Below are 27419 nucleotides of genomic sequence, written 5' to 3'. Positions count from 1 at the left end.
TTTTCAGTCTCCATCAGTTGAACTCTGCTGTCAGTCGTCTGTTCAGTGAGAGGACGAGTCGTTCTATATTTAAGGTGGACGTCTCAGTTTGGGTTCATGTGATGTTGTTGACTGAAGAACTGAATCTCTCTCTGCTGTTTCTCTCTTCATAAAATAACCAAACAATGAATAAAGACAGGAGATGAAATGAAAACAGACACAAAGTTACTGATAATTACAACAGAAAGTAAAGATTAATGTTGAAGATTAAAACCTGATTTACTTTTTCGTGTTCAGACTTAAATGTGAAACACTCCTCTGAGTCACATGTGAACCAACAGCATTCAGCAGGTCTGACAAAGCTCCGCCCACATCCGACTCACACGAGACAAACCAGGAAACAGTTTGTCTGTGTGCGTGTGTGTGTGTGTGTGTGTGTGTGTGTGTGTGTGTGTGTGTGTGTGTGTGTGTGTCTTTAGTACAGAACCACAGACAGATGATCAGATCCACCTTCAGACTGAACTAACAACGTCCTCTGAGTGAGTTCATCTACAGGAGAGAGGAGGAGGAAACTACAACACTGCAGACGCTCCACACACTGAAGGTGAGTCCCACCAGAACCAGAACTGAAAGTAAACTTCAGTGAAGTGAAGGAGGAAGTGGAGCTGTGACTGACTGTACTGTCTGCTGGGTTCACAGCGTCACTCAGAGACAAAATGGCTTCCAGGTTAGAGGAGGATCTCTGCTGTCCGGTGTGTCATGATGTCTTCAGAGAGCCTGTCGTTCTGTCATGTAGCCACAGCTTCTGTAAAGACTGTCTGCAGAGCTGGTGGACAGAGAGACAAACACGGGAGTGTCCAGTTTGTAAGAGAAGATCTTCAAAGGATGAACCACCTGTTAGTCTGGTGTTAAAGAACCTGTGTGAGACCTTCTTACAGGAGAGAGATCAGAGAGCTTCAGAGGATCTCTGCAGTCGGCACTCTGAGAAACTCAAACTCTTCTGTCTGGACCATCAGCAGCCGGTGTGTCTCGTCTGCAGAGACTCAGAACAACACACCAACCACAGAATCAGACCCATCGATGAAGCTGCACGACAACACAAGAAGAAACTTCAGGAAACTCTGGAGTCTTTAAAGAAGAAGTTAAAGGTTTTTGAAGAAGTTAAAGTGAAGTTTGATCAGACAGCAGAACACATGAAGGTCCAGGCCCGACACACAGAGAGGCAGATCAAGGATCAGTTTAAGAAGCTGCACCAGTTTCTAGAAGAGGAAGAGGAGGCCAGGATGGCTGCACTGAGGGAGGAAGAGGAGCAGAAGAGTCAGATGATGAAGGAGAAGATGGAGGCTCTGAGCAGAGAGATAGCAGCTCTTTCACACACAGTCAGAGCCACAGAGGAGGAGCTGAGAGCTGAAGACGTCTCATTCCTGCACAACTACAAGGCTGCAGTGGAAAGAGTCCAGCAGCGCCCCCTGCTGGAGGATCCACAGCTGCCCTCAGGAGCTCTGATAGACCAGGCCAAACACCTGGGCAACCTGAGCTTCAACATCTGGAACAAGATGAAGGACATGGTCTCCTACACTCCTGTGGTTCTGGACCCAAACACTGCTCATCCAGAACTCATCCTGTCTGAAGATCTGAGCAGTGTGGGAGAAGGAGAGAGACAGAAGCTTCCTGATAATCCAGAGAGGTTTGATATCTTCAGGTCTGTCCTGGGCTCTGAGGGCTTTAACTCAGGGACTCACAGCTGGGACGTCGAGGTTGGAAACAGTACAGGCTGGTTACTGGGTGTGTTAGCAGAGTCTGTCCAGAGGAAGGGATTCATAGAGTCTGGATTATGGGAAATAATGTTATACGAAGGTAAATACTCAGTGTGGTCACCATCAGCTCCACCCACTGATCTCGTGGTGCAGAAGAAGCTCCAGAGGATCAGAGTGAATCTGGACTGGAACAGAGGAAAGCTGTCGTTCTCTGATCCTGATACTAACACACACCTACACACCTTCACACACACTTTCACTGAGAGGATGTTTCCATACATTGACACTGTGGATAAACTGAAGATATCACCTCTGAAGGTGTGTGTGACAGTGGAACAGAGCAGGTAAAGAAGTATTTCATCTCTGGAAAGACGGCCCTTAAATAAAACTTTCTCTCTCTGCAGTAGAAAGACAAATATTTTTTGAATTGATGCTACATGAGCAGAGAAAACAGAGTAAAAGGACTGTGGTGTTCACTTCCACTCAAAAGGTAGAAAGACTACAACTCCCAGAGTGCACAGCGCTGCACCGGATTGGACGGGGCTCAGTTTTCTGAAGTTCTGAAAAAAGTTCTGAAATTCTGACACAGAGATAAACAGAACAATTAATTTGTACCTGACAAACATTTTAAAATCATGTATTCATGATCATAATAATGTTTTTAAGGAAAAGAGAGACTTTTATTCTGCAGCGTTCTACGAGCTCTGTAGATGTTTTATTTAAAATGATTTGTCAACATAAAAATGTCGTCAACATGTTTAAATTAAGAATCACAGAATTCGACCTGTTAATCTTCACCTGCTCCTCCTGCTGTCTCATCATTCACTAAACACAGATGTTCATGTTTCTGTTCTTGTTTTCAGTTTGCTTTGTGTTTCTATTGTCGACCTTTTCATGTTAAATCTCAGCGTGTTTATCTCTACATCAGCCAATAAACCTGAACAGCCCAAATATTGATGCCACAACATCTGTGTGCATTTTCTTTTCAAAATAAGAGCCAGACGATGTTGTACCAGCTGTTATATCAGCCAAAGACTCGTCAACATTTGAGTTTGTCCAAAGTTTCAGTTTATGACCAAACACCTGCAAAACTAAAGATTCCCATCAGCCTTTTCTCAGCCGCTGGTTGAGACCAAAACAGAACCAGAAGAGAGTGAATGTTGGAGTGAATTCATCAGGTGCTCTGTGGCTGCTGCCTGATTAAAAATCCCTCTATGAATCTTTAAGCACAGCAGGGTTGTTGTTAAAGTCCCTCCTGGTGGTACGAATCACTCTGACCTGCAGTGATGAGCCCGCTCAGGTTTGATGCTGCAGCATTTTGGACATTTGTAGATGACCTCGCCCGGCTTCAGCTGCAGACTCTCCATGTACTTCTTAGTGGCGTTTCCTTTTGGAACGGCTCCCTGAGGAGACGAGCGAGGAGACATGAAAATAAAAGACAGGAAACATTTTATTTCAGCATTTTTAAACCTGGGAAACGCTCCTGTAGATCTCCACAGCTGGCAGCTAAAACATGGCTGCAACATAATCCTTTGGTGGAAACTGACTGTAACGTTTCCTCACTGACAGGCTGAGGTCGTTATTACAAGTGTGTGAGTTTAACACTTTGATTCCACCGAGCACATCTCTGTTATCTTATATATCCTCCATGCAGCTTCAGATCCCAGCAGACAGGCAGTGGAGTGTCATGCTGTCAGATGTAAATGACTCCTTAAGATTGTGTTTAAGATTGTGTTTTTTGTTGTTTCTGTGTTTTAAGTTCCTCTAATTAAAACCCTTTAAACTAAACTGCTCGCTCCCACTGTATTGTTTCATCTTCATAAGTAATCTAATGTCCACACGTGAGCTGTTTCCAAAGCTCTTTCCTGAACCACTTGCAGCATACACACATGTACAACTCTCTGGCTACGTGCCATCAGCCGTCCACCTCTTCTGCATGCATAACAAGAACCTTGGCAACTTAAACGGTCTCAGTCCGCCCTCTGCTGGACTCTTATAGGTACTACAACATAACACCCAAGGACTAATGATCTCTGCAGGGAGTATCACTCTAACCATGTCAAGAGGTAAGTATACAAACATCAAATGATTATCTGTGATACCACATCTCCTCCCCCTTAAGTTAACAACTCGTACTGGATAATACACCAACACTAACACAGGACAGAGAGTTTTTTTAACTGTGTATCTATCTATCTAACAAAGTCCTTGAGACGCACAGGTGAACGTCTCTCTCTCTGGGAACGTTGCAGCACCGGTGCAACTGGTGGTTCTGGTTGAGCCTGAGTGCATGGAGCAGCCTGCGGCTCCTGGGGCTTATCTGTCAGAGGTTGCAGTGTTATTTCCATCATTGAAGGCAAGCAGCCCTCAGAGCTCGCTTCCATGTCAGGCAGCAACTTCAGCTCGGTGTCAGGTTCACGGGGAACATTGACTGTCAATCTGGCTCTAATCTGATCCACATGCCGCTTCATGGTTTGACCACTTCTGATGGTGACGGTGTACGACACTGGACCTGATGAGCTCACAATAATAACAGCTGGGATCCACTTTTGTCCCCTGGTGCGAATCTTCTCAGTCTTTTCTTTGTGTCATGATTCTCTTTCTGTTTAAGTTCTTTTTGCTGCACTCTTGTTTTCACATCAGGTATGAGCAAGTCAAAAGCTGATCAAAGTCTCTGTGACATCATCAGTTCTGCAGGTGACAAGCCTGTTGTTGCATGCGGTGTGATTCGATAACTGAACAGAAATCTGGACAGTGTGATTTGCAGAGTTTCCTCTTTTACCTTCTTCATCCCCTCCTTGAAAGTCTGCACCGCCCTCTCTGCCAGATCGTTGGAGGACGGATGGAAAGGTGCTGATCTGACACGATCAATGCCATTTTGTTTCATAAATGTCTCAAATTCAGCACTTGTGAAACATGTTCCATTGTCTGACACCAACATCTTCAGCAGACTGAACACACAGAAACTCTGTCGCAGTCTTGCGATGGTGACTTGTGATGTAGCTGATTTCACCGGGTAAATGTCCATCCACTTGGAGTGGGCGGTGACTTGTGGTGTTTTTGACATTCTTCACATAACTGCACTTCCTTTTCAATGGTATCATCCATACCTGGCCACCATACATATCACCAGTGTTGTGCCTGAACGCGTTCAATGAACGATCGTTCATGAACTCGTTCATATTTTGTGCGAACATGAACTGAACGTACTGTATTCTGCCTGATGAACGTTATTGTGAACGCGTTCATTCTGGCGTTTGTGAACGTCGCGTTCTCACAGTTTAACTTCGTTCAACACAGGGCCAGATTTCCATCGAGCCTTCCAGGCGAAAACCGGCTAAAACACACCGGGAACAGACTTAATATGTAGCGGAAAAACACCCAATCTGGACGAGAGGTTTGTGTAACTCGCTTTACTTTCGGTCAAAGCGAAACTTAACTATTTCAGACAGAAACAGCTGCATACCAAACATGCAGTGAGGCATCACCAAACGAACACAGATTAATTCTTCCTGAACGGACACAACACTGACAACACCCATAACACCAGCCACCACAGAGTCGCACCGCGCATGCGTCATCAATGTGCTAAGCATGGAGGCAAAAACACATGAAGGCTCCACATCTGTTTTTTTACTGTGATATATCTACAAAGTTTTGGAGTGAAGTTGATGCTGCTCTCTGTCATTCTCTTACCCTTAAACATGTTATTTGCTGTTAAACCAGAAGATGATGCTCTTGAACACATGATGAACTTTGTTATCCTATGCAAAATGTTTTATTCACAAACAAAAATGTGCAAAATCACCACCTAAATGTGCTCCTTTTCTGCTGGAACTGAGCTCTTTGCTCTGATTTTATTAAATAACAAAAAAGTAATACCTTACTGAGTCATTATGAAAAGTGTTTCCCTGAAGCCACTGAACTATCTATTTATTTATTTATTTTTTCCCTTTCTTCTTCTTTTTTGAAATTATTTATTTATTTACTTATTTATTTATTTTATTTTTAATTTGTACTCTATCCAGAACGCAAACCTGAAACGGCACATTGAACTAAAGCACCCGGCGAGCCTTTCAAGGTCTGTGCAAGTGAATCAAAATCAAAAGACACGGCAACGGCGAGCCAAAATAGATCCTCTACCACCCAAATCACATTAACGGTGTACAGTAGCGGCTCCACTGTCTTCATCTCCCAGCCGCAGCTGGACAAGCTGGCTTTGCAGAATATTGATGGAGAGCTGCAGCTTCAGTGTTAAAACTGATCAAATAATTGCTGTCTGTGGTTCTATATGGGCTGTGGCAATAATTTTGAAAAATAATAGCTCGCAGCAACACATTGGAAAAAAAACAAACTATAAACTGGTTCATTTTTGGAACTGTGAACTTAGTTCAACATTTTTAATTATGAACTATGAACTGAACTAGTTCATTTTAAAATTTGTGAACTGAACTTTGAACTAGTTCATGTAGAAAGTGAACTTTCCCACCATACATAACACCTTTCCAGACCTTTCATCTCTGACATGCCCGTATGAGTCTGGTGCAGTAGCTTCAGTAATTTGTCTCAGCCTCTGGTGGGGAGGACGACTCTGACTCTCCAGAGCACACATCCATCCCTCACACTCAGTTCCATCTTTCTTTGTTGATATGGCTTGAAACGAGCATCTGCTTGTGCAGGCCAGCCTTTTAAGGTGTACTCATGGACTTGGGACAGGATGACATCCTTAGCTGTCCAGCGTTTGATTTGTGTGGTGTCAACTAGTGTGTCGTCCAGTACATCCATCATCAAGACTTGTTCGGCCATCTCATTTTCAGGCGCTGTTTCCGGCACATCTGCTGAGCGCATCTGCATTTGCATGGTGTTTGCCGGGCTTGTGCACGATGTTGTACTCATTAGCGCTCAACGTCACAGCCCATCTTTGCACTCTCATTGAGCCCATCTGAGGTACAGGCTTCTTCATGTTGAACAGAGAAATCGGTGGCTTATGGTCTGTATAAATAGTGAAAACTCAAGTACTTGTGGAATTTCTTGAGGCCAAACATTACAGCTAAGCCTTCTTTGTCCAGCTGAGAGTACCTCTTTTCAGCAGGTGAGAGCGTGCGTGACTAAACCTCAGCGGTTTCTCACTGCCATCGTCCATCCTGTGTGACAGTACGGCTCCCACACCGCATGGTAACGTATTGCATGTGAGAAGTAACTCTCGGTTGTCTTTGTAGTCAATTAACACAATCAGTTGAGTTCAGCAGTGTCTTTGATTTTTGAAACGCTTCTTCTTGTTTCTTTTACCATGACCAGTTCACATTCTGTCTCAAAAGTTCATAGGGGGGCCAACAGGGTTGCCAGGTTGAGGAGGAATTTGTTGAAATAGTTTAACAAACTCAAGTATGCTTTGAGTTCTGTGATGCTCGTGGGAGCAGCAGCATCCATGATGACTTTGACTTTCTTCTCCACCAGGTGGAGCCCCTTTGCATCCACTCTGTGCCCCAAGTACTCCACTTCTTTTTGCATGAAGGCACACTTGCTTCTTTTCAGCAGAAGACCCGCCTCCTCCAATCTGCTCAACACTTCGGCTAAGTTCTTCAGGTGGTCTGCCTCGTCCTCCCCGCTCACCAAGATGTCATCTAAATACACAACCACCAAAGGTATCCCTTTCAAAAGACCTTCCATCGTCCTTCGGAAAATATGTCTGGCGCAGACGCCACTCCAAAAGGCAGTCTGTTGTACTTGAATATCCCTCGTTGCGTGTTCACTGTCACGTCCTTCTTTGATTCCTCATCCAGACTCGTGTCTAGTTTAGAGAACTGTTTTCCTCCAGAAAGCGCTGTGAACAGGTCCTCCACTCTGGGTACTGGATACTGTTCCAGGGAAGCCACTGTGTTCACCGTAAGTTTGTAGTCTCTGCACAGTCTTACAGTCCCTGTAGGCTTCAGATTTGGCACCACAGACGGCACCCATTCAGTGTATTTCACTGGCAAGATGATGTTTTCCTTCAACAGTCTATTTCCTCACCTACATTTGCTCGTAGGGCAAATGGAACAGACAGTTGGAGGAAGAAACGTGGGGTGGCATCCTGTTTTACACAAATGGTGGCTTGGTGCCTTTCAGGGTGCCAATCTCTTCTTTGAACACGTTCTCGTTCTTGTTTTGCACTGGCTGTAGTGTGTTTTCTGTTGTCTTAACCTGGTGCACTTTTTCAGCTTTGCGTCTGTTTTTTTTTTATTTCTTTCCAGTCCAGGGCCCATATTCACAAAGAATCTTAAGGCTAAAAGTAGCTCCTAACAGGCGAATTTCGGAGCAACTCCTAAAAATAATGGGCGTGTCAGTCGTAACTTTAGGACTCCTAATTTTTGAAAATAAGAGTTATTCACAAAACATTTTAAGCCTAAAAGTAGCACCTAAGTCTGGGAGACCTTAGAAGTAGTCCAGAGGACTCCTAACTCGCTAAGACCTGTTCACAGCCGAATGTTTTGGAGACGCTAAATGACAGGGAATTATTAAAACGATGTCAGATGGACCGTGAAGGGACTGAAGTTGTGGTTGAGTTGGTGAGGGACGCAATAACGTTCCCAACCAACCGAAACAATCCAATAACGCCAGAGTTAAAATACACACCGGTATTTGGCTACGGGGAAAATGCAGCTCTTCGCACGGGACTAGTATTACCTGGGGACCTCAAGTGATTTAGAATTTATCCCACCACGTCCGTGTTTCGTGCGGCGCATTCACACAGGATAAGCAAAGTCTGTGTTTTACTGACATTATCCCCGGGTCGATCGCACCGAAGCCCTTGCTGGAGCAGCACAACTGTTATATATGGATATTTTAAATATAATAACTGGTGAGCCTGTTGAAAGATGGAAAAATGTTCCTTACCGCATGCTGCCATGCATGTAATCCATCTAATCATCTTTCGAAATTTCGCTCTTCTGGTGAGCCTCCTGAATTTGCACCCAAAATGCTGTCAAAACTTTCATTTATAATTCCCAACGCAGCCTCCATAATTCTCGACCGGGAAAAAGGCAGAAAAAAGGTGGAAAACACAAAAAACCTTAAGAAAAACAAAAAACGATCCCAAATCACAGAGATGCCGATTCGCACGGGACTGATATTATCACATGACCTCTGTGTTTGGTGAAATATGATAGGTAATTTGCGGTGGAATTTTTACTTTACAAATTATGGACATGGCAGATTCACACGGGATTAAGATCACAGACGACCTCCGCAATTATTAGAAGTTACTGGAGGTCCCCAGGTTATACTAGTCCCATGTGAATAGGGCTTTTGTCAATCGGAAAAAGTTGCATTCCATCAATACACAAATTGTCTTTGATGCATGTTACAATATACTGGACATTGTTGCGAAATGGCCCGGATCAACACACGATTCCCGAATTTTAATGGAGAGTGGTTTGACGCAGCTTTTCGAGCAAATGCCGCTTTTATTGGCAATTCACGTTTTTCATCGGAATCTTCTAATTTGTAGTTTTTGTCCGAAGCGTTTTTTGTTGTGGGGGGGGGGGGGGGGGGGGGGGGGGGGACTTAATTCTCATCATAAACACATTTCTTTATCCAATATCTTTTCATAGGCTTTGTCATGGGCTTGCAGGCAACTTCCTTATTTTCACTTCATGCATTGCGTAGCCTAAATGACTTTTCAATGGGCTGCCCTGTCACTCAACAGCCAATCAACGTTGTCACCGCTTCTAAGTGCGTCCTTATAAAATGACGTCATCCATAGCAACAGAGAGTTACTTCTAGTTTAGGAGTTCACTGTTTTCATAACTAAAAGTAGGTCTCAGCGGCTTTGTGAATTACTTTTAAGAAACGACTCCTACATAAAAACTTTTAGTCCGATTTAGAAGTACTCCTAACGTTAAGATAAAAGTCTTTGTGAATACGGGCCCTGATATATGTCCTCCAGCCAGCCTCGTCCTAGGTTACGAGAGTCAAATTTGTACTTTTGCACAATTTCACCAGGCTTTCAATCAAAGTGATTTTTCATCAGGACTGCAAGCTCTTGGAAGGATTTATCTTTCAGTTTGTCCAGGCTGAGAAGGTTGTGCATCCGGCTGTAGGTCAAAACAAAAACTGCTTGAGCATTTCAATATACTCATCCCAGGGCTGGTTCTTAAGGTCAAATCCTGCTAGCGTGCCAGTGGTAGCCATGCCTCTCTTCTTAGCAGGAGGCAAACTGCAGTCACTTTTTAGCTCCAAACCTGTACCGGACTCCCTTGTGTTTATTCTTTTCAAGTCCTTCCGATGGCTGTCCTCCCCCAGACTAGTCCTGGTCGCCAAAAAGATGTTGCATCTTCATAAGTAATCTAATGTCCACGCCGGAACTGTGTTTCCAAAGGTCCTTACTGAACCACTTGCAGCATACACACATGTACAACTCTCTGTCAGCCGTCCACCTCTTCTGCATGCATAACATGAACCTTGGCAACTTAAACGGTCTCAGTCCGCCCTCTGCTGGACTCTTATAGGTACTTCAACATAACACCCAAGGACTAATGATGATCTCTGCAGGGAGTATCACTCTAACCATGTCAAGAGGTAAGTATACAAACATCAAATGATTATCTGTGATACCACATGTATGTTTCCACCTTTGTCTTCCTGTAACAAAGCACTTCTTAAAAGATTTCAGAGCGAGACTCTTTTTATTCACCAACATCAAGCATTTTGTAACAGAGCTGCACTAAAATGTTGCAGCAGACTGAAGCAACATACAGGACTGACTCCAACACCTTTGGTATGAATCATTTACACACCAGCTTTAAAATCACCATCATGTCCCTTTAAGTCTTCCAGCTTCAGGCAGCTGGTCTGAAACCCTCAGCTTCCTCACCGGGTCGGTCAGCATGGTGCAGAGGTGGGAGGCCACAGCCAGCACAGCCAGGCTGTTGAAGAGCACCCCGTTGACCACGGCGTACCAGAAGCTCCTGGAGGGCAGCAGCATGACGAAGGTGACCACAAAGTCAGAGAAGAAGACCAGGAACCAGGTGATGACACTCTGTTTCTAAACTTAAGTTAGCGACTGTTGCTCTCTGTTAGCAGAGCGGAGAGAAGCATGAAGTCACATCCTGTATGTGAAGATGGAACATGACCGCAGCTCTCAGTCTGTTCATCCTTCTCATTCATTCATCTTGTTTTTAACTCGGCTTCTTTTCTTATATGTTGACGTTGCTGCTGGTATCAAACACACTTCACTGTGTGACCACGAGGACAAATAAAGTGTCTGATGTCTCTTAACGTTCAGACTGAGTCCTTCACAAAGAAATCAACAGTCCAGCAGCAACAAATGACTTCAACAAGTCGTCACAGGCTTAAATCTCACATCTGACGTCATGTTACAATCTGATCACATATGATCAATAAGGTTGTACATGTAAATTAAAGCAGCCCCTTCAAATATACAGGATCCATAACTATGAATATTTATTTATGATCTGAGCAGCGACACGACAACATACACAGTTGTAATTTGGAGTTTTGACCCTCCGAGGGAAAAAGTTTGGACAAAAGTTTTGACAGTTCTCTGTCACTGAAGTCAGGAACTCAATTCAGACGACATAAGAAGAGAGTTAGAAGCTGAGATGCTTTTAAGAGGTAGAGAGGAACTTTTATTCAAAGTGTCTGAAATATGGAAAGAGACCAACATACAAAAGGCTCAAATCTAAAAAACAAAAGTACAAGCAGCCCAAAGACACAGATACATTCAGCAGGAGGTCAGATTCTCTGTCGGTCGTCTGAAGTCTCACCAGCTTTACTTTTACACTGAAGGACTGTTAATGATTTCCAGGTGCTTTTCAAAATAAAATATCAGATGAAGTGAAGAAATTAAAAGAAAAAACATTTTACAAAATGTCATTAAAGGCAATTTCAGGGTTTGATTTTTGTTTTTTAAGACAAGTCAAAACTTTTTCCAAGATTTTGGATAATAATTTAGTGAATGATCAATAAAAGAAAACTCCCTCTGAACAGGAGGAAGCAGCAGGAACAGAAACACTTCAACACAACCTGTGAGGTTCAGCGTGTTGAGATATGAAGGAAACCGTCGGTTCTGATGGTCACTGTGGTTTGAAACAGACGCCAGTGAGGTACTTCCTGTTCTCCAGAGTCATCGGACGACAGCTCAGAGATGCTCGATACACAAAACACAAGGTTCAATCTCACTGCAAGCACTCAACAGTGTTAACTTTAGTAGAAATCACAAATAAATGGCACTTTGACAGCATCAGGCCTCTGGAAGAATCATTCTACAGAGCAGATTTGTTCATAAATGCAACGAACACGTGATTAGAGATAATTTGTTGCATTCAGAAACTAAAATTCACGAGCAGACAGAAGAACGTGTGACTGAAGGATTACACAGATCACATGTAAATGATTTGGAACTCGTTCAGTACCGACGTGTTGGGTCGGTCAGTCAGTCGGTCGGGTCAGTTTACACTCAACAATCAACTATCTTAAAAACTGGACCTTTACTGACAGGGTTTGATTTTTGATTTTACAACATTCATCAGTCTAAATATCAGGCTAACGTCCACAGTCCTTCACTAATGTCCAACAGCAAAACTTCACACTTGGGGACGAAGTTTATTTTAGTTTTTTTGTGACATTTTAGCCTCACAAACGTGTTAGTCTGCGACACAGAGGGAGTGATGAAGTGACGTATTGATCCAGGCAGTCGAGTCTTAGTGTTTCCTCATTACAATTAATCTAAGTGAACAGTTATTACGTCAGCAGAGGACGTTTCTTTACATCAAACTGTTTTCTCTCACATCTTCAGTGAGTGTTTCACCAAACTACTACGAAGGAGTATATCACCATGACATTCAGTCTGTCGGAGGTGAGTGAAATGTTTGTTTCGGACACGTCTGCGATGTTTGACTCAAACAGCTCAACAACGTCATGTGATCTGATTCTTTAGTTCATGGACCAGAACAAAAAGAATAGCATGTGAGCATTTAATATCCAGAAACTCAAATCATAAACTCCACCACTGACTGACCCGACACGGACCGGCAGTATACAAGGTGTTGACCTGGTCCAGCTGTGAATAGAGTGACGGAGGTCGTCTTATAAAACCCTCTGAGGACTCAGGTGGTCTTCATCAACTAGCTTCAACATGTTTAGGCAGTTAAGAATCTGACTGAGAACACTCACACAAACAAACCAAACAAAAAACATGTTTAGGAGGAAAAAGAAAGATGGTTTAAAGAAAATGTGGTGATTGGAAACATCAGCGTCAGATTTATTGACGGGAGTTTGAGGCAACAATTAAAAATCCTGCTTGTAATGAAGGAACTGGATGGTGTTGAAGTTGATTTCTTCAAGGTTCCCTGTGAATTCTCACCTTCAGCAGCACTATGGAGAGGTGCTTTATGAGTGGGTCCTGGTTCTGATGCACATGATGTGGCCGACACAGTCTCACACTGTTCACCGGTCTACAGGAGGTAACGTGCTGACAAACACAGCAACGAACCAACAGCAGAAGACCAGGACAGTAAAACACTGATGCAGGCAGTTAAAGGTTTAAAATAACTGGCTGAAGGAAAAGCACTTTTGTTGGACCTGGAGGATCCACACGATGAGTTCTGATGATCAACACTGAATGTAGGAACAAAAAACTGCACAGGGTCCCTTTAAACAGACGCACATGATGTCATTTAAAGTCAACAGAAAGGAAGAATGGTTATATTAATTGTCTAATATTTCATTTCATTGCGACAGCTTTAGTTACAGCAGTGGTTCATATGATTATCAGTCCGATAACAGATTCTGTAGTCAGTAACGGCTCTCAGAAGATCCAGCATCTTAACGAGCACATTTAAAAAACGTCCAGACTCCGAGTCTGAACGTGTTGTCAGAGCAATAAAAAGGTTCTTCACACGTGCAGCAGCGTCGGCCTCCAGTCCGTCTGACCGGGAAACATCTGTACTTACTCCCAGTGGGGTCGGAGCTCCCCAACGATGAGGAAGGTACGATGAAGATGGAGACCAATCACCTGGTTTCTCCGGCTCAGAAACATCCTGTTGGGATCTGTGAAGCCAGCTGGACTCGCTGCAGGTTCATCAGCACCACTGCTGTTTGGTTTGAATCCCTCCACTGTGTAGTGTTTGACAGACAGGTGGTCAGACGGAGAACTCGGCCCCGCCCCTCCAGGTGCGTTTGCGGACTAAGGTTGGCAGTTTGAGTCCAGCGAAGGGGCTGATCCACATCAGTGACGGCTGACCTCCAAACACAGACCTCAGCCCGGCCCAGCGAGTCTGACGCTCCCACGTCGGCTTCTCGTTCTTCAGACGCTCGATCTCCTGACACAAACACACACACACAACCTCGTTACACACAATAATTACACGTCTTCAACTGACACAGAAACACACTCACAACAGGATCAATACAGGATTCTGATGCACAGATTACATCGGCCACACTGTCTGTCACACACACACACTCACACTGGTAGAAGAGAAGCTGAGTTTGTGTTCTCACCGTCTCGTCGTTGCAGATGGAGTGCAGCTGAGTGCTGAACATAACAGCTGTGAAGGTGAGGAAGAGGAGCGCCTCCATGCAGAGGAAGATCATCAGCATCATGGTGACCGGAGGAGAGAAGTCACTGCACTCTGACACAGAACAACAACACAGCAACATCATGAACCACAGACGGCTTCAGCCACAACAGTCCAGGCCGTCGTTTCACATCCATCACTGTCAGAGGAAACTAAATCTGTGTTTGTACTGGAGGTTCAAAGTCCTGCAGAAGAGAACGCTGACGGAGGTTAACAGGAAATAAAGCTCACCGCTCCACTGGACTCTGACGCAGGTGATGAACTGGTATCCACAGAGAGCCAGAGCGTGACCTGAGATCATAGCGATGTACATCTGTGGACGGAGGAAAACGTGTCAGACCTCTTCACTGTGTGGCTGTTTTAACATCTCACACTCTGAGAGCTCCAACTGGATTTACAGTCAGTTTCAGCCTGTCGTGATGCCACATGGGAAACATTCACCGAGGTGACTGATGGAAGGTTTAGATGCTGTTTATTGCAGATAAGACAGACAATTTATCATGAAAGATGTGTGTGTCTATGGCCTCAGAGCAAGAAGATGTGTCAGGCTGTGATTCACTGCTGGTACCAACAGACCCTTTAAATTCTGTCACTATGGATGATGTCATATATTAAATATTTGACTCTTCGACAAGCAGAGACTTTTTCAGTCAGTGAAAGTCACTTTTTGCGCTCTAAACATTCTGCTAGCTAAAACTAAAGTCTACTCTATTCACACAACAGAGTCGTCACCTTCTTCAATCAGCGGACGCAGGCTGGCTGGTTTCCAAGAGCCAGGATTGAACGACAAGAAGAGAAAAATATGTCATTATCAAAATCGTCTCAGTATGTGGAAACAAAGGTGGTTGAACTCACAGTGAAGAGGACGAAGAAGCGCTGGTTTTTCTCCCCGACACAGTTGTTGACCCAGGGACAGTGGTGGTCCATCTTACGGATGCAGCGCTTACAGATACTGTAGAAGAAGAAGGAAACATACAACCAGCATTACTTCCTGACTAGACTGACTAACTTATCATCTGTTAATAATAGCTTAATAACAGCTCGAGATGACAACGAAGAAAAAAATGTTGGCAGCTTCATCTTTATGTACGAGACGTCCCCTCTGTGAGAGGTTATTCTCTCGTGTTAAACAACATTTTCATTTAAAAAAAAAACACAGAAAGGATCAAATGTTCATTCTTGAGCATTTGATACTTCAGGAGTTCTTAACAAAAAAGCTCAGATGAAGACGTCCTGCTCAGAATCAAAAACCAGATGCATCAGAGAGCAGCTGCTGAGGAAACAGGAACCCTGAGCAGCTAGAGAGACAATGAGTGTGTGTCTGTGTTTGTTTGAAGAACTGAATAAAAGATTAGCAAAAATCAACAAATCAATTTATAACTACTTGTTTCATTGTTCAGATCCTTTATTTCAAATTCTAGTCCAGATTTTAAAGTTTCCAAACAGTAAAATCAAAGTTCTATTTCATTCTTTTTGACCGCATGAGGCGATATGAAATACCTGGATAAGCATCACGCGCATGCACAGATCAAGACATAATACCCATAGTCAAGTCATGCGACCTGGGTGACGCAAGCAATCTGATAAAGGAGGCAGGCACCCAGCAATTGTCTCCTTTTCATGTTCTCGCCATAGCGCACAGGTCGTTGTTTGTATTAGCTTGCCTACTACACTCAACCCAGGTTAATTAGCTACTGCATTTGCTAGCCAGAGCTTTCCTGCTACCGACTGCCCTTGTGAGGTGCTTTCGCCTCTCTGACGGCTGTGTCGGGGGTTAGCTAGCGCTACCTACGGTACTGTGTGAAAAATAAAAAAAAAGAGATTTGTCGGCTACGGTCAACCTGGTTTGTAAGCTGAGTGTTTTTTGCTCTGTTGCTACATCTCCAGCTTTACAACACTACAGGTGCTGGTTTGACAGAATCTACAGCCGAGTGTTTCCTCACTTTGCTGCAACGTCGCTGGTGCTTTTACTGTGACATGGTGCTGGGTTGGCTGTAGATGGATGTTTCTCAACCTGCTGCTACACCACTAGCCTTACGGTGTCACTTGCTGTTTATTTGTTGGATTATACTTGAGTGTTCCCGCTCAACTGCCATATTGACAGCCTCTGTGTCAGTGTTGTCTGTTTGTGTCTCCTCTCAGCCCAGAGGATGGCCATGACAGAAGCTTTTTGTGCCTTGGCACTGAACACCTCAGACAGGCGCTGACTGAAAATGCTTGCATTAATTGCACCTGCATGCCATTAGCAGAAAGGACTGCAAATTTGATAGTGGCTTTGCTGAGGCTAGGTTACCCCCTTCCGGGACACCTGTGTACAGCCCTCTTCCCGGCCCCAAGCGCCTCGGACATGCACAGGATGATGCCTCCGTTGCTAGAAAAAAAGGGGTGTTGAACCTTTAGCCCTTAACATGGACACTTTGGCCTCCGAATTGGCCAAGATTAAGGCCTTCCTTCTTAATCTGCAGCCTGGTGGTCCCTCTGCTACTGCTGGCGCTGCTGCTTCAGAGCCACCACTCGGAAGATCACCACAGAGCTATGTTGACAGTGACAGCCTAGCTTCTTCGCCCCATGTTGCTAGCCAGCAAGACAAGGACACAATATCTATTGCAGCCTCTGGGAATCTCTTTACTGATGATGAAGGAAGGGGACAGGAAGAACGGGAGGGGGGCTCCCCCCTTCCCTCGGTGATAGACTCTCATGGATCGGGTGCAGACCCCTTGAGGGATGCTGAGGCCAGTCTTTCCACAGTTAAACAGGCCATCCAATTGGCCATCTCACGGCTCGGGTTGGATGCTGCCCCTGTAGAGGCTGCTCCCTCTAATGCTTTTTTCAAACATGCCCCTCAACCGTCTTCCTTTAGGATTCCACCCTTGGAGCCATACATCAATGAACTGGCCGAACCCCAAGGCTCTCCTCTACCTGCCAAGTGACTGCAGGGCTTTGGCTGCCATGAAAGACGCCATCCAATATGGTCTAGATAAGATGCCTGCCATTGATGCTTCAATCGCTTCTATGATAGTGTCTCCAGATGAAGCGCTTAGACCCTATGCCAGTTGTCCATGCCCACAGTGTAGGATCACTGATGACCTCCTTACCAAGAGCTATGATATAGCGGCTCGGATGGGGCGTATTGGTAACTCCCTTTCCCACCTGGTTCTGGCTCTATCACAGTCCCTCCATACTACTGACACAGATGCCCCAGGCACAGGGCCTCAGTGATGATTCACTCCAGGCAATTGCTTTCAAGACTAGAGAGCTTGGGAGACTGATGTCCACCTTGACCATGGCCCAGCGCCAAGTGTGGCTTGCCCAGTCCCCCTTGTCAGAGGCATGTAGAAAGACACTCTGCACGCTACCTGTTGTTCCAGGCCATATGTTGGGACCTGCAGCCCAACAGGCTTTGGAGCCCAGTCTGCAGGTGAACAAAGTCAAGCAACGGTTTGCTGACTTCTGCCAGACACCACTGCCTAGACCAAGGCACACTAGAGCGCCCTGCTCTGCAGCTAATGCTCAGGGTGACTCAAGAGCCGGCCGCCCCTCGTTCCAGCAGGACCGTTTAAATAGGGCCCCTCAGCAGCCTGCCTTTCAGGGCACCCAGATACGGACCACCTGCCGACCGACACCTCAAGCTACCCAAAGGTCGTGGGAGTCGGACCTGACTACCCAGACCCAGGCGCCAGTCGTTTCTCCTCACAACATCTAAGCCGTTTTTAACTCTTTTCAAGGGATACAGTATTCAGTTCAGGCGTCGACCCCCAAAGCTCAACGGGGTCAGAATAACTGTTGTCAAGGAAAACCTAAGGTCACCACAGGCAGTTCCTTGGTTATGCCTTCGAACAGGCATACCAGATCCGCGTACTCCCCTTCGGGCCCTCACTTGCCCCTCGGATCTTTACTAGATGTGTTTCAGCAGCACTTTTGCCTCTGCAAAGCAAGGGCATTCATATTCTCCCTTACTTGGACAACTGGCTCATATGCTCTGCGACCGGTGAGCAGACCATCTGCGACACAACGTCTCTTTTGACCCATGTGACCCAGTTGGGTCTTACTGGAATTTTGCAAAGAGCTGTTTAGATCCCAGTCAGTGAGTCATGTTCATTGGGGTCGTCCTCGACTCGGTAATGATGAGGGCCTATCACTCCCCACAGAGGGTGGACGACATCCTCAACCTTGTCTCACATCAATGGTTTGGGCCTCGAACCCCAGAGGCACCAAGGCAGGATGATGATGGTCTCAAGCAAGTGCCTGGTCTCTCAAACCCTGGAGAAGCAGGGCCTATTTCTCCAGCGGTGTTCCCTTGGGCTGTCTTCCGGTCGGGAGGTAGTGGTAGCAGACACCTCCCCTCTTGGGCTGGGGTGCTGTTTGGAGCCACAGGACAGTCAGGGGAATCTGGAGTCCTCAACAGAGGCTCCAGCACATAAATGTGTTGTGTCCTTCCCTTTTTGGAAGGGAGGCATGTCCTTGTTCTTTCAGACAACACTTTGACAGTTTATCATATGAACCACCAAGGGGGAACCAGGTCCAGTCATTCCCTACAGGAGGCTCAGAGGCTCCTTCAATGGGCCTCACCTCGCCTTACATGTCTCAAGGCAATGCATTTGCTTAGTGTGCAGAACGCAGCAGCAGACCTGCTTTCTCGACAAAAGCCCCCTCCGGGATAGTGGAGGCTGAACACCACAGTGGTTCAGATGGCATGGGAGAGGTTCGGCAGAGCGGATGTCGACCTGTTTGCCTCAGAGACGTCAACGCACTGCCCGCTGTAGTTTTCCCTATCGGAACTGACCAGCCCATTGGGGCAGGATGCCCTGGCACACTCCTGGCCGGACTGCCTCCTGTATGCCTTTCCTCCGATCCCACTAGTCATGCTGACACTTCACAGTATAGATGGGTGCAATCACACACTGTTGCTGGTGGCTCCCTACTGGCCCTGGGAGGATATGGTTTCCTCTTATCCAGTGGCTTCTCAACAGAGTGCCTTGGCCTCTCCCACTGAGGCAGGATCTCCTGTCACAATTGGGGGTGGGGGAGCATTTGGCATCCTCACCCGGAGCACCTCCAGTTGCATGTCTGGCCCCTGAAGAACCGGACTTGTTACTGAATTTTTGTAATCAGGCTGTTGTCCAGACCATAATCAGTGCTTGTGTATTCTACGCCAACAGGTGGAAAATCTTCTCTGGTTGGTGTGGTAGCCAGAATGTGGACCAAGAGCATTGCTCTGTGCCTGTACTGCTCAAATACCTTCAGACATGGCTGGATAAAGGGCTCTCTTCTTCTACTATAAAGGTGTCTGGCTGCCATCTCTGCTCGACATGCCTTTGTGGATGGTCGATTCCTGGGGTCACATGCTGTGGTGGGCTGGTTTCTTAAAAGGCGCTCTGTTTGCATCCTCCACATGCTGTTCAGGTGCCGCCATGGGATTTGCCTGCTGTCCTGGAAGCCTTGTGTTCTCCTCCATTTGGGCGCCTGGAAAACACTGACCTCAGGTGGCTGTCTTGCAAGACTGCCTTTCCTCTAGCTGTTACATCTGCAAAGTGCACTGGTGAGCTTCATGCTCTGTCCGTTGCCAGTGACTGTGGTAGTGGAATTCTGATGGATTGGGGGTTACTATGTGGCCAAACCCCTCATTCCCTCCCTAAGAGGCTTTCTGCTTCTCATGTTAACCTACCCATCAGTTTGGTGGCTTTTGCCCCAGAGTCGGGATTGGAGGGACTACCTCCTAATGCCACCTTTCTTTGTGCTGTTCGAGCTCTGAAACAGTACATGGAGGTTTCTGCTAGTTTTGGTTAGTCTGATGCTTAGTTTTTCTGTCATGGAGGGCATAGGAAGGGCTCGCATTAGGTTGTTGATACCATATCTCATGCGTACAGGCTCAGGGGCCTTCAGTGAAATGTCATTCGACCAGGAGTGTCTCCATGTCATGGGCTGCTTTGAAGGGCGTTCCACTGAATGACATCTGTGCTGCAGCTGCGTGGGCTTCTTCCTGAATCTTTACCTGCTTCTACAGAGTTCATGTGGCCGTTCCCCATCCTGTGGCGGCAGCTGTCTTGTCTGTTCCTTCAGTCTGCAACTGAATCTGAATTCTCATGACTTTGTTGGTAAAGGTCATCCGGGTATATTATACCATCTCTGGCGGTCAGAAAGACTGAAATAGAACGAGAGTTACAAATATAACTAGGGTTCTATGAATTCTGGAGTTCATTGTCACTTGGAATCTTGACGAGAAAATTCTGTAGGAGATGATCGCTGGGTGCCTGCCCCCTTTATCAGGTCACCCAGGTCACGTGACTTTGTTGGTATTATGTCTTCATCTGCACATGCATGTGATGCTTATCCAGGTGTTTCATACCGCCTTTGACGGTCATCCAGAATTCACAGAACCTTAGTTACATCTGTAAATCTCGTTTTGTTAATATATGAAATATTTTTAATAAAATAAATATATTAAATGATCCAAAATACTGTAAATGTAACTTTTTTTGTCTGCTTAATAAACAAAACATAAAGATATTGTTGCCCAAATAAATGTGACGTTAACATATTTTGAAGTTAATATTTTATCTATCTCTTTATCTTAAAATTATCAATCTTTAATATAAGTAATAATATAATAGAGAACACTACAGTTCAGGCAGTGCTGGCGCTGGTTCTGATGGGACTATAGCCCCTCCCTCCAACAACAAGTGTATCAGATTACATTTCCTGCAGTGAAACAGGACTTTGGACTGAAACACTCCTCTGAGTCACGTGTGAACCAACAGCATTCAGCAGAGGTCTGACAAAGCTCCGCCCACACCTGACTCACCTGAGCAAACCAGGAAACAGTTTGTCGGTGTGTGTGTGTGTGTGTCTTTAGTATCGAACCACAAACAGACGATCAGATCCACCTTCAGAATGAACTAACAACGTCCTCTGAGTGAGTTCATCTACAGGAGAGAGGAGGAGGAAACTACAACACTGCAGACGCTCCACACACTGAAGATGAGTCAGACCAGAACCAGAACTCAAAGTAAACTTTAGTGAAGTGAAGGAGGAAGTGGAGCTGTAACTGACTGTACTGTCTGCTGTGTTCACAGCGTCACTCAGAGACAAAATGGCTTCCAGGTTAGAGGAGGATCTCTGCTGTCTGGTGTGTCATGATGTCTTCAGAGAGCCTGTCGTTCTGTCATGTAGCCACAGCTTCTGTAAAGACTGTCTGCAGAGCTGCTGGACAGAGAGACAAACACGGGAGTGTCCAGTTTGTAGGAGAAGATCTTCAAGGGATCATCCACCTGTAAGTCTGACATTAAAAAACCTGTGTGAGACGTTCTCACAGGAGAGAGATCAGAGAGCTTCAGAGGATCTCTGCAGTCGGCACTCTGAGAAACTCAAACTCTTCTGTCTGGACCATCGGCAGCCGGTGTGTCTCGTCTGCAGAGACTCAGAACAACACACCAACCACAGATTCAGACCAATCGATGAAGCTGCACGACAACACAAGAAGAAACTTCAGGAAACTCTGGAGTCTTTAAAGAAGAAGTTGAAAGTTTTTGAAGAAGTTAAAGTGAAGTTTGATCAGACAGCAGAACACATGAAGGTCCAGGCCCGACACACAGAGAGGCAGATTAAGGATCAGTTTAAGAAGCTGCACCAGTTTCTAGAAGAGGAAGAGGAGGCCAGGATGGCTGCACTGATGGAGGAAGAGGAGCAGAAGAGTCAGATGATGAAGGAGAAGATGGAGGCTCTGAGCAGAGAGATAGCAGCTCTTTCACACACAGTCAGAGCCACAGAGGAGGAGCTGAGAGCTGAAGACGTCTCATTCCTGCACAACTACAAGGCTGCAGTGGAAAGAGTCCAGCAGCGCCCCCTGCTGGAGGATCCACAGCTGCCCTCAGGAGCTCTGATAGACCAGGCCAAACACCTGGGCAACCTGAGCTTCAGCATCTGGAACAAGATGAAGGACATGGTCTCCTACACTCCTGTGGTTCTGGACCCAAACACTGCTCATCCAGAACTCATCCTGTCTGAAGATCTGAGCAGTGTGAGACGAGGAGAGAGACAGAAGCTTCCTGATAATCGAGAGAGGTTTCATTGTTACTGCTCTGTCCTGGGCTCTGAGGGCTTTAACTCAGGGACTCACAGCTGGGACATCGAGGTTGGAGACATTACATACTGGGAACTGGGTGTGTTAGCAGAGTCTGTCCAGAGGAAGGGATTCATACAGTCTGGATTATGGAGAATAAGGTGTTCCTTTGGTAAATACTCAGTGTGGTCACCATCAGCTCCACTCACTGATCTCGTAGTGCAGAAGGAGCTCCAGAGGATCAGAGTGAATCTGGACTGGAACAGAGGAAAGCTGTCGTTCTCTGATCCTGATACTAACACACACCTACACACCTTCACACACACTTTCACTGAGAGGATGTTTCCATACATTGAGACTGTAGATAAACTGAAGATATCACCTCTGAAGGTGTGTGTGACAGTGGAACAGAGCAGGTAAAGAAGTATTTCATCTCTGGAAAGACGGCCCTTAAATAAAACTTTCTCTCCCTGCAGTACAAATATTTTCTAACTTGATGCTACATGAGCAGAGAAAACAGAGTAAAAGTGCTGAGAGACTTCTTCTGCACCATTCTACGAGCTCTGTAGGTGTTTTATTTAAAAAATATTTGTCAACTTTAAATTGTTGTCAACATGTCAACATCAAATTAAAAATCACAGAATTCAACCTGTTAATCTTCACCTGCTCCTCCTGCTGTCTCATTATTCACAAACACAGATGTTCATGTTTCTGTTCTTGTAGTTTTAGTTTTCAGTTTGCTTTGTTTTCTATTGTCGACCTTTTCATGTTAAATCTCAGCGTGTTTATCTCTACATCAGCCAATCAACCTGAACAGCCCAAATTTCGATGCCACAACATCTGTGTGCATTTTCTTTTCAAAATAAGAGCCAGAAGATGTTGTAGCAGCTGTTATATCAGCCAAAGTTTCAGTTTATGACCAAACACCTGCAAAACTAAAGATTCCCATCAGCCTTTTCTCAGCCGCTGGTTGAGACCAAAACAGAACCAGAAGAGAGTGAATGTTGGAGTGAATTCATCAGGTGCTCTGTGGCTGATGCCTGATTAAAAATCCCTCTATGAATCTTTAAGCACAGCAGGGTTGTTGTTAAAGTCCCTCCTGGTGGTACGAATCACTCTGACCTGCAGTGATGAGCCCGCTCAGGTTTGATGCTGCAGCATTTTGGACATTTGTAGATGACCTCGCCCGGCTTCAGCTGCAGACTCTCCATGTACTTCTTAGTGGCGTTTCCTTTTGGAACGGCTCCCTGAGGAGACAAGGGAGGAGACATGACATTAAAAGACAGAGAACATTATATTTCAGCATTTTTAAACCTGGGAAACGCTCCCGTAGATCTCCACAGCTGGCAGCTAAAACATGGCTGCAACATGATCCTTTGGTGGAAACTCTGACTGTAACGTTTGTCACTGACAGGCTGAGGTCGTTATGCTATGTAGTTATATACGTGTGTATTGTTCATTATTTCAACTTTGTTGTTCTGTAGATCAGAGCGTCTGCACAGGGTGTTTTATGTTGAACTCTGACAGGGTGCACGATGCTGTTTTGCCGTCTGACTCATTTTGCTCTGTGCAGATGGATTCAGCTGCTGTCTGTGACGTGAGCAGAGCAGACAGCTGCTGCTGGGATGCTGCAGAAATGTGGCCTGGTACACATACAAGAACTGTCTCAGTGGCACAAAACACAAGTCTTGTTCAAAGAGAAGTCTCACTCTGAAATTGCGAGCTGAGTTGTTGCAGTTGTTGCTTCACTACATTCAGTCTTGACTTTGGAAATCAATTCTTGCTGGAAGTTCCTCTAATTTAAACCCTTTAAACTAAACTGCTCGCTCCAATTGTGTGTTTCCACCTTTGTCTATCTGTAACTTCTTGCAAGATTTCAGAGCGAGACTTCGCCTTGAGCGAGGCTCTTTCCCTTTAAGATTTAAGTCTTTGGGTTATATTTCTCCCATGAAACTAACATCAGGCAAGTAGTCTCGCCCTTAAACCCTCAGCTTCCTCACCGGGTCGGTCAGCATGGTGCGGAGGTGGGAGGCCAGAGCCAGCACAGCCAGGCTGTTGAAGAGCACCCCGTTGACCACGGCGTACCAGAAGCTCCTGGAGGGCAGCAGCATGACGAAGGTGACCACAAAGTCAGCGAAGAAGACCAGGAACCAGGTGATGAAGGCACACACCATGCCGCAGCAGTCCTGGATGAACCACACTTGATCTGCATCGCTGTGGGGACTCTCCACCACCTCCTCCCCGTCCAGCAGGGGGCGCTGCTGCTCCACATCTCTCAGCCTGTGGCCCGAGGACATTCTGCCCTGAAGGAGGGAACCGGGGAGAAAAGTTTAACTGAAACAGGTCTTTCAAAGATAAAGGAAATTTACAACATTTTATTATCAGCTGCTAATAGCTCGCAGCGTTTGCCTCCCTATCAATAACTCAACTCTGTTCAGTCTAAACCTCTGAGTCATTTTTAACTTCCTTCAGACACAACGTCACATCAGATCTGATCACAAGAACTGCAAACTTCCAACTAAAAAAACACAGTTGCCCTCACACATAACTTTCCTTCTCTGCTGTAAAAACTCTGATCCTTCATCACATGCAGAACTGACTACTGCAAAATTATTCCACTTGGTGCATGTTGATCATCCAAAGTCCTAAATAAATTCCAATACATCCAGAACTCAGTCGCCTTCTCAACAACTTCCATCCCCGCTACCACATCACGCTTGTCCTCCAGAACCTCCACCAGCTCCTCGTCCCACAATGCATTTAATTCAAAGACTCCTCGCCTACAAAGCCTCCAATAACCAGGCTCCTTCCTAACTCATCCACCTGCTCCACCCTCTCCTCTGCCACGGCCTCCTGTCTCCTCCACCCAGGACCAAGCACCAGACCCGGGGTGACAGAACCTACAGCTGTCCCCGCCCACTGAAACTCATCCGAGACTTCATTAATCTGTCCACATTTAAATCACTGATCAAAACTCACCTTTTTACGTCTATATCTAATCTGTGATGGATGTTGAGTTTTTTTTTCACATATGCTTTAGTGCACTGGTTTTCTATTAGATGATGTAAAGAGTCCTGGAGTGAAAAGTGCTACATGTATAAACTGTATTATTATTAAAACAAACAGTCTCACAGAAAGTACAAAATTGTAAGTGTGGCCACGACCAAAACAAAATTGACTGAAAAGTTATATTTATATTATAGATGATTTATTACTATTATCCAAACAAACAGTTTGACAGAAAGTGTGGGCAAGACCAAAACAAAATCAAGCACAAAATACTTCACATCAACAAGTTAAGAAAAGTCTGTATGTAGTCAAGTGTCAGAAGAAAATCGACATCCCAGAGATAAAGATGAATGTTGGAGATAAAAGTCTGAGTCACAATGATGAATACTTACTTGAAAGTGCCTCTAACTGTGTTGCATTATTTCCTCCAGCTGCTCTGCGGAGTCTCAAACTGTTTCTCCTCTGGATCACATCACTGTGGACAGCAGAGATACAAGCAGATGTGGAGGCCGATCAAGTTAATTTACTAATCTAAGTACTGTTTTCTAAAAATCATCCTACTTCTAACTCATATAAAGAAACTGGAAAGTGCATCGTGTTGTTCTGACAGAACAGACACGCAACAAACATACGATGACCTTAAAGAATATGTTGCACTGCTGTAGACTGTTAACTATCCTTCAGTATATAAAGTGGTTACAATCAGCTCAAACTTAAAGGTGCACAAAGGTGAAGAAATGTTAATGAGATAAAGACAAAGTTCCTCATTGGCTGATTTTTTTTTCTGCCTAAACAAACTAAACAATCAAACTCTCTTTGTTTTCATGACTGAATAAACTGAATAATCAAACTGACCTTAAAGGACAAAAACACAGTTTATATGTGGCGGACCCTGCCACCTTTGTAATTTCAAACAGCGTTCCGGGACCTTATTCTCCTCTGAGAACAACTTGTTCATTCACTGATTTAAATAATACATAATTCTCAGTTTGTATTATTATAATTATGATATTGTAAATAATAACATTCTCAGTTTCTCACTTCTCTAAACTACACAATGTCTCTTTAAACATCTACGGCAGTAAAATGCAACATACACATTAATGCAGCAGTGATGCAGAAACATGAGTTAAACATGATGAAGCTGACAGGGAACATGTGACAGCAATACACACAGTGAGGATTTCAACTTTAAATACTTTAAAGGACTTTTACTTTTCAGTAAAATTTTAAAAGTATTTCCAGAAAACATCTTCACCACTGGATAAAAGTTCTTGTAGTCAAACCTAGATCATTGGTGACGTAACATTTACAAACTAGATCTTTATGTTGCCTTTGATTGTGTAAAAAACAAACACTACTTGACTGACAGGATACAGATGTTGAAGCTAACAGCTGGCTAACAGAGACATTACTCTCCACCTGCTGCACTGACTTCTAATTTAACGATAAAAAGGTTACCAACTGCTACAACTTACATTATTGTTGTTTATCTGTGTGCTGTAAATTAAAAATACATGGTAACGTTCCCACAACGATGTTTAGCTGAGCTAGCCCTTTACGTTAGCATAACAAACCTAGCAGCTACATCACCCACTAATGGCGCTTTAGCTGTGTACGATAGCAACATTTATTCACCGGTAAAATGTCTAGTGTCAACGTGTGGTTACACAGGTGAACCTTTAAACGTCAATGTTACGAGACGATAGATTTATTTAACAGCTGAGACATGAGTTAGACAACCTAAGCTAGCTGTCAGCTAAAAGCTAGCTTTTCAACATAGCTGTCATCTCTTAAAATAACGTTATGCCTTTATCTGTTTCAGGTGTTAAGCACCTGACAGGTAAACAGTCACACGACTCGTTATTTATACAAGAAATTGATGATTATTCTCACCGAAACGACGTTAAACTTGCGGATGAACCAGCGACATGCTAACAGTAGCTCCGCTCAGTTTTACACTCATTGATACGCCTAGTATTACGACGGCATGTTTTCAGTGACGTCATCAGCGCGGTGCGTCATCAGGGTGCG

The 27419-nt window shown here is 44.9% G+C and overlaps 2 protein-coding genes across 4 annotated transcripts; one reads left to right on the top strand and one right to left on the bottom strand.

Moving 5' to 3' along the window:
- The first annotated feature begins 412 nt into the window (after positions 1–412).
- On the top strand, positions 413–23199 carry LOC115586679 (E3 ubiquitin-protein ligase TRIM39-like). Of its 3 annotated transcripts, XM_030425922.1 has the most exons (3): positions 413–583; positions 679–1836; positions 22549–23199. In XM_030425922.1, the coding sequence occupies exons 2-3, from the start codon at positions 696–698 to the stop codon at positions 22794–22796; spliced, it is 1389 nt and encodes a 462-aa protein (XP_030281782.1). In that variant the 5' UTR covers positions 413–583; positions 679–695; the 3' UTR covers positions 22797–23199. The 3 variants fall into 3 exon arrangements, with proteins under 3 accessions (XP_030281782.1, XP_030281781.1, XP_030281783.1); XM_030425921.1 differs by lacking the exon at positions 22549–23199 and having other exon boundaries at positions 679–3524; XM_030425923.1 differs by lacking the exons at positions 413–583; positions 679–1836 and adding an exon at positions 21145–21295 and having other exon boundaries at positions 21391–23199.
- Positions 11340–27408, bottom strand: LOC115586680 (palmitoyltransferase ZDHHC7-like). The gene is made up of 8 exons (XM_030425925.1): positions 27282–27408; positions 25778–25860; positions 24377–24679; positions 23499–23623; positions 15173–15269; positions 14549–14630; positions 14241–14371; positions 11340–14059 (listed from the first exon to the last, which is right to left on the bottom strand). Exons 3-8 carry the CDS (start codon positions 24671–24673, stop codon positions 13880–13882), a joined length of 912 nt encoding a protein of 303 aa, XP_030281785.1. The 5' UTR covers positions 24674–24679; positions 25778–25860; positions 27282–27408; the 3' UTR covers positions 11340–13879.
- Positions 27409–27419: the final 11 nt, after the last annotated feature.

The sequence above is a fragment of the Sparus aurata genome, chromosome 8 (assembly GCF_900880675.1).
Source record: "Sparus aurata chromosome 8, fSpaAur1.1, whole genome shotgun sequence".
Taxonomy (NCBI): Eukaryota; Metazoa; Chordata; class Actinopteri; order Spariformes; family Sparidae; genus Sparus; species Sparus aurata.
Note: the sequence above shows the minus strand (reverse complement) of the source record. Positions and strands in the feature narration are given on the sequence as shown.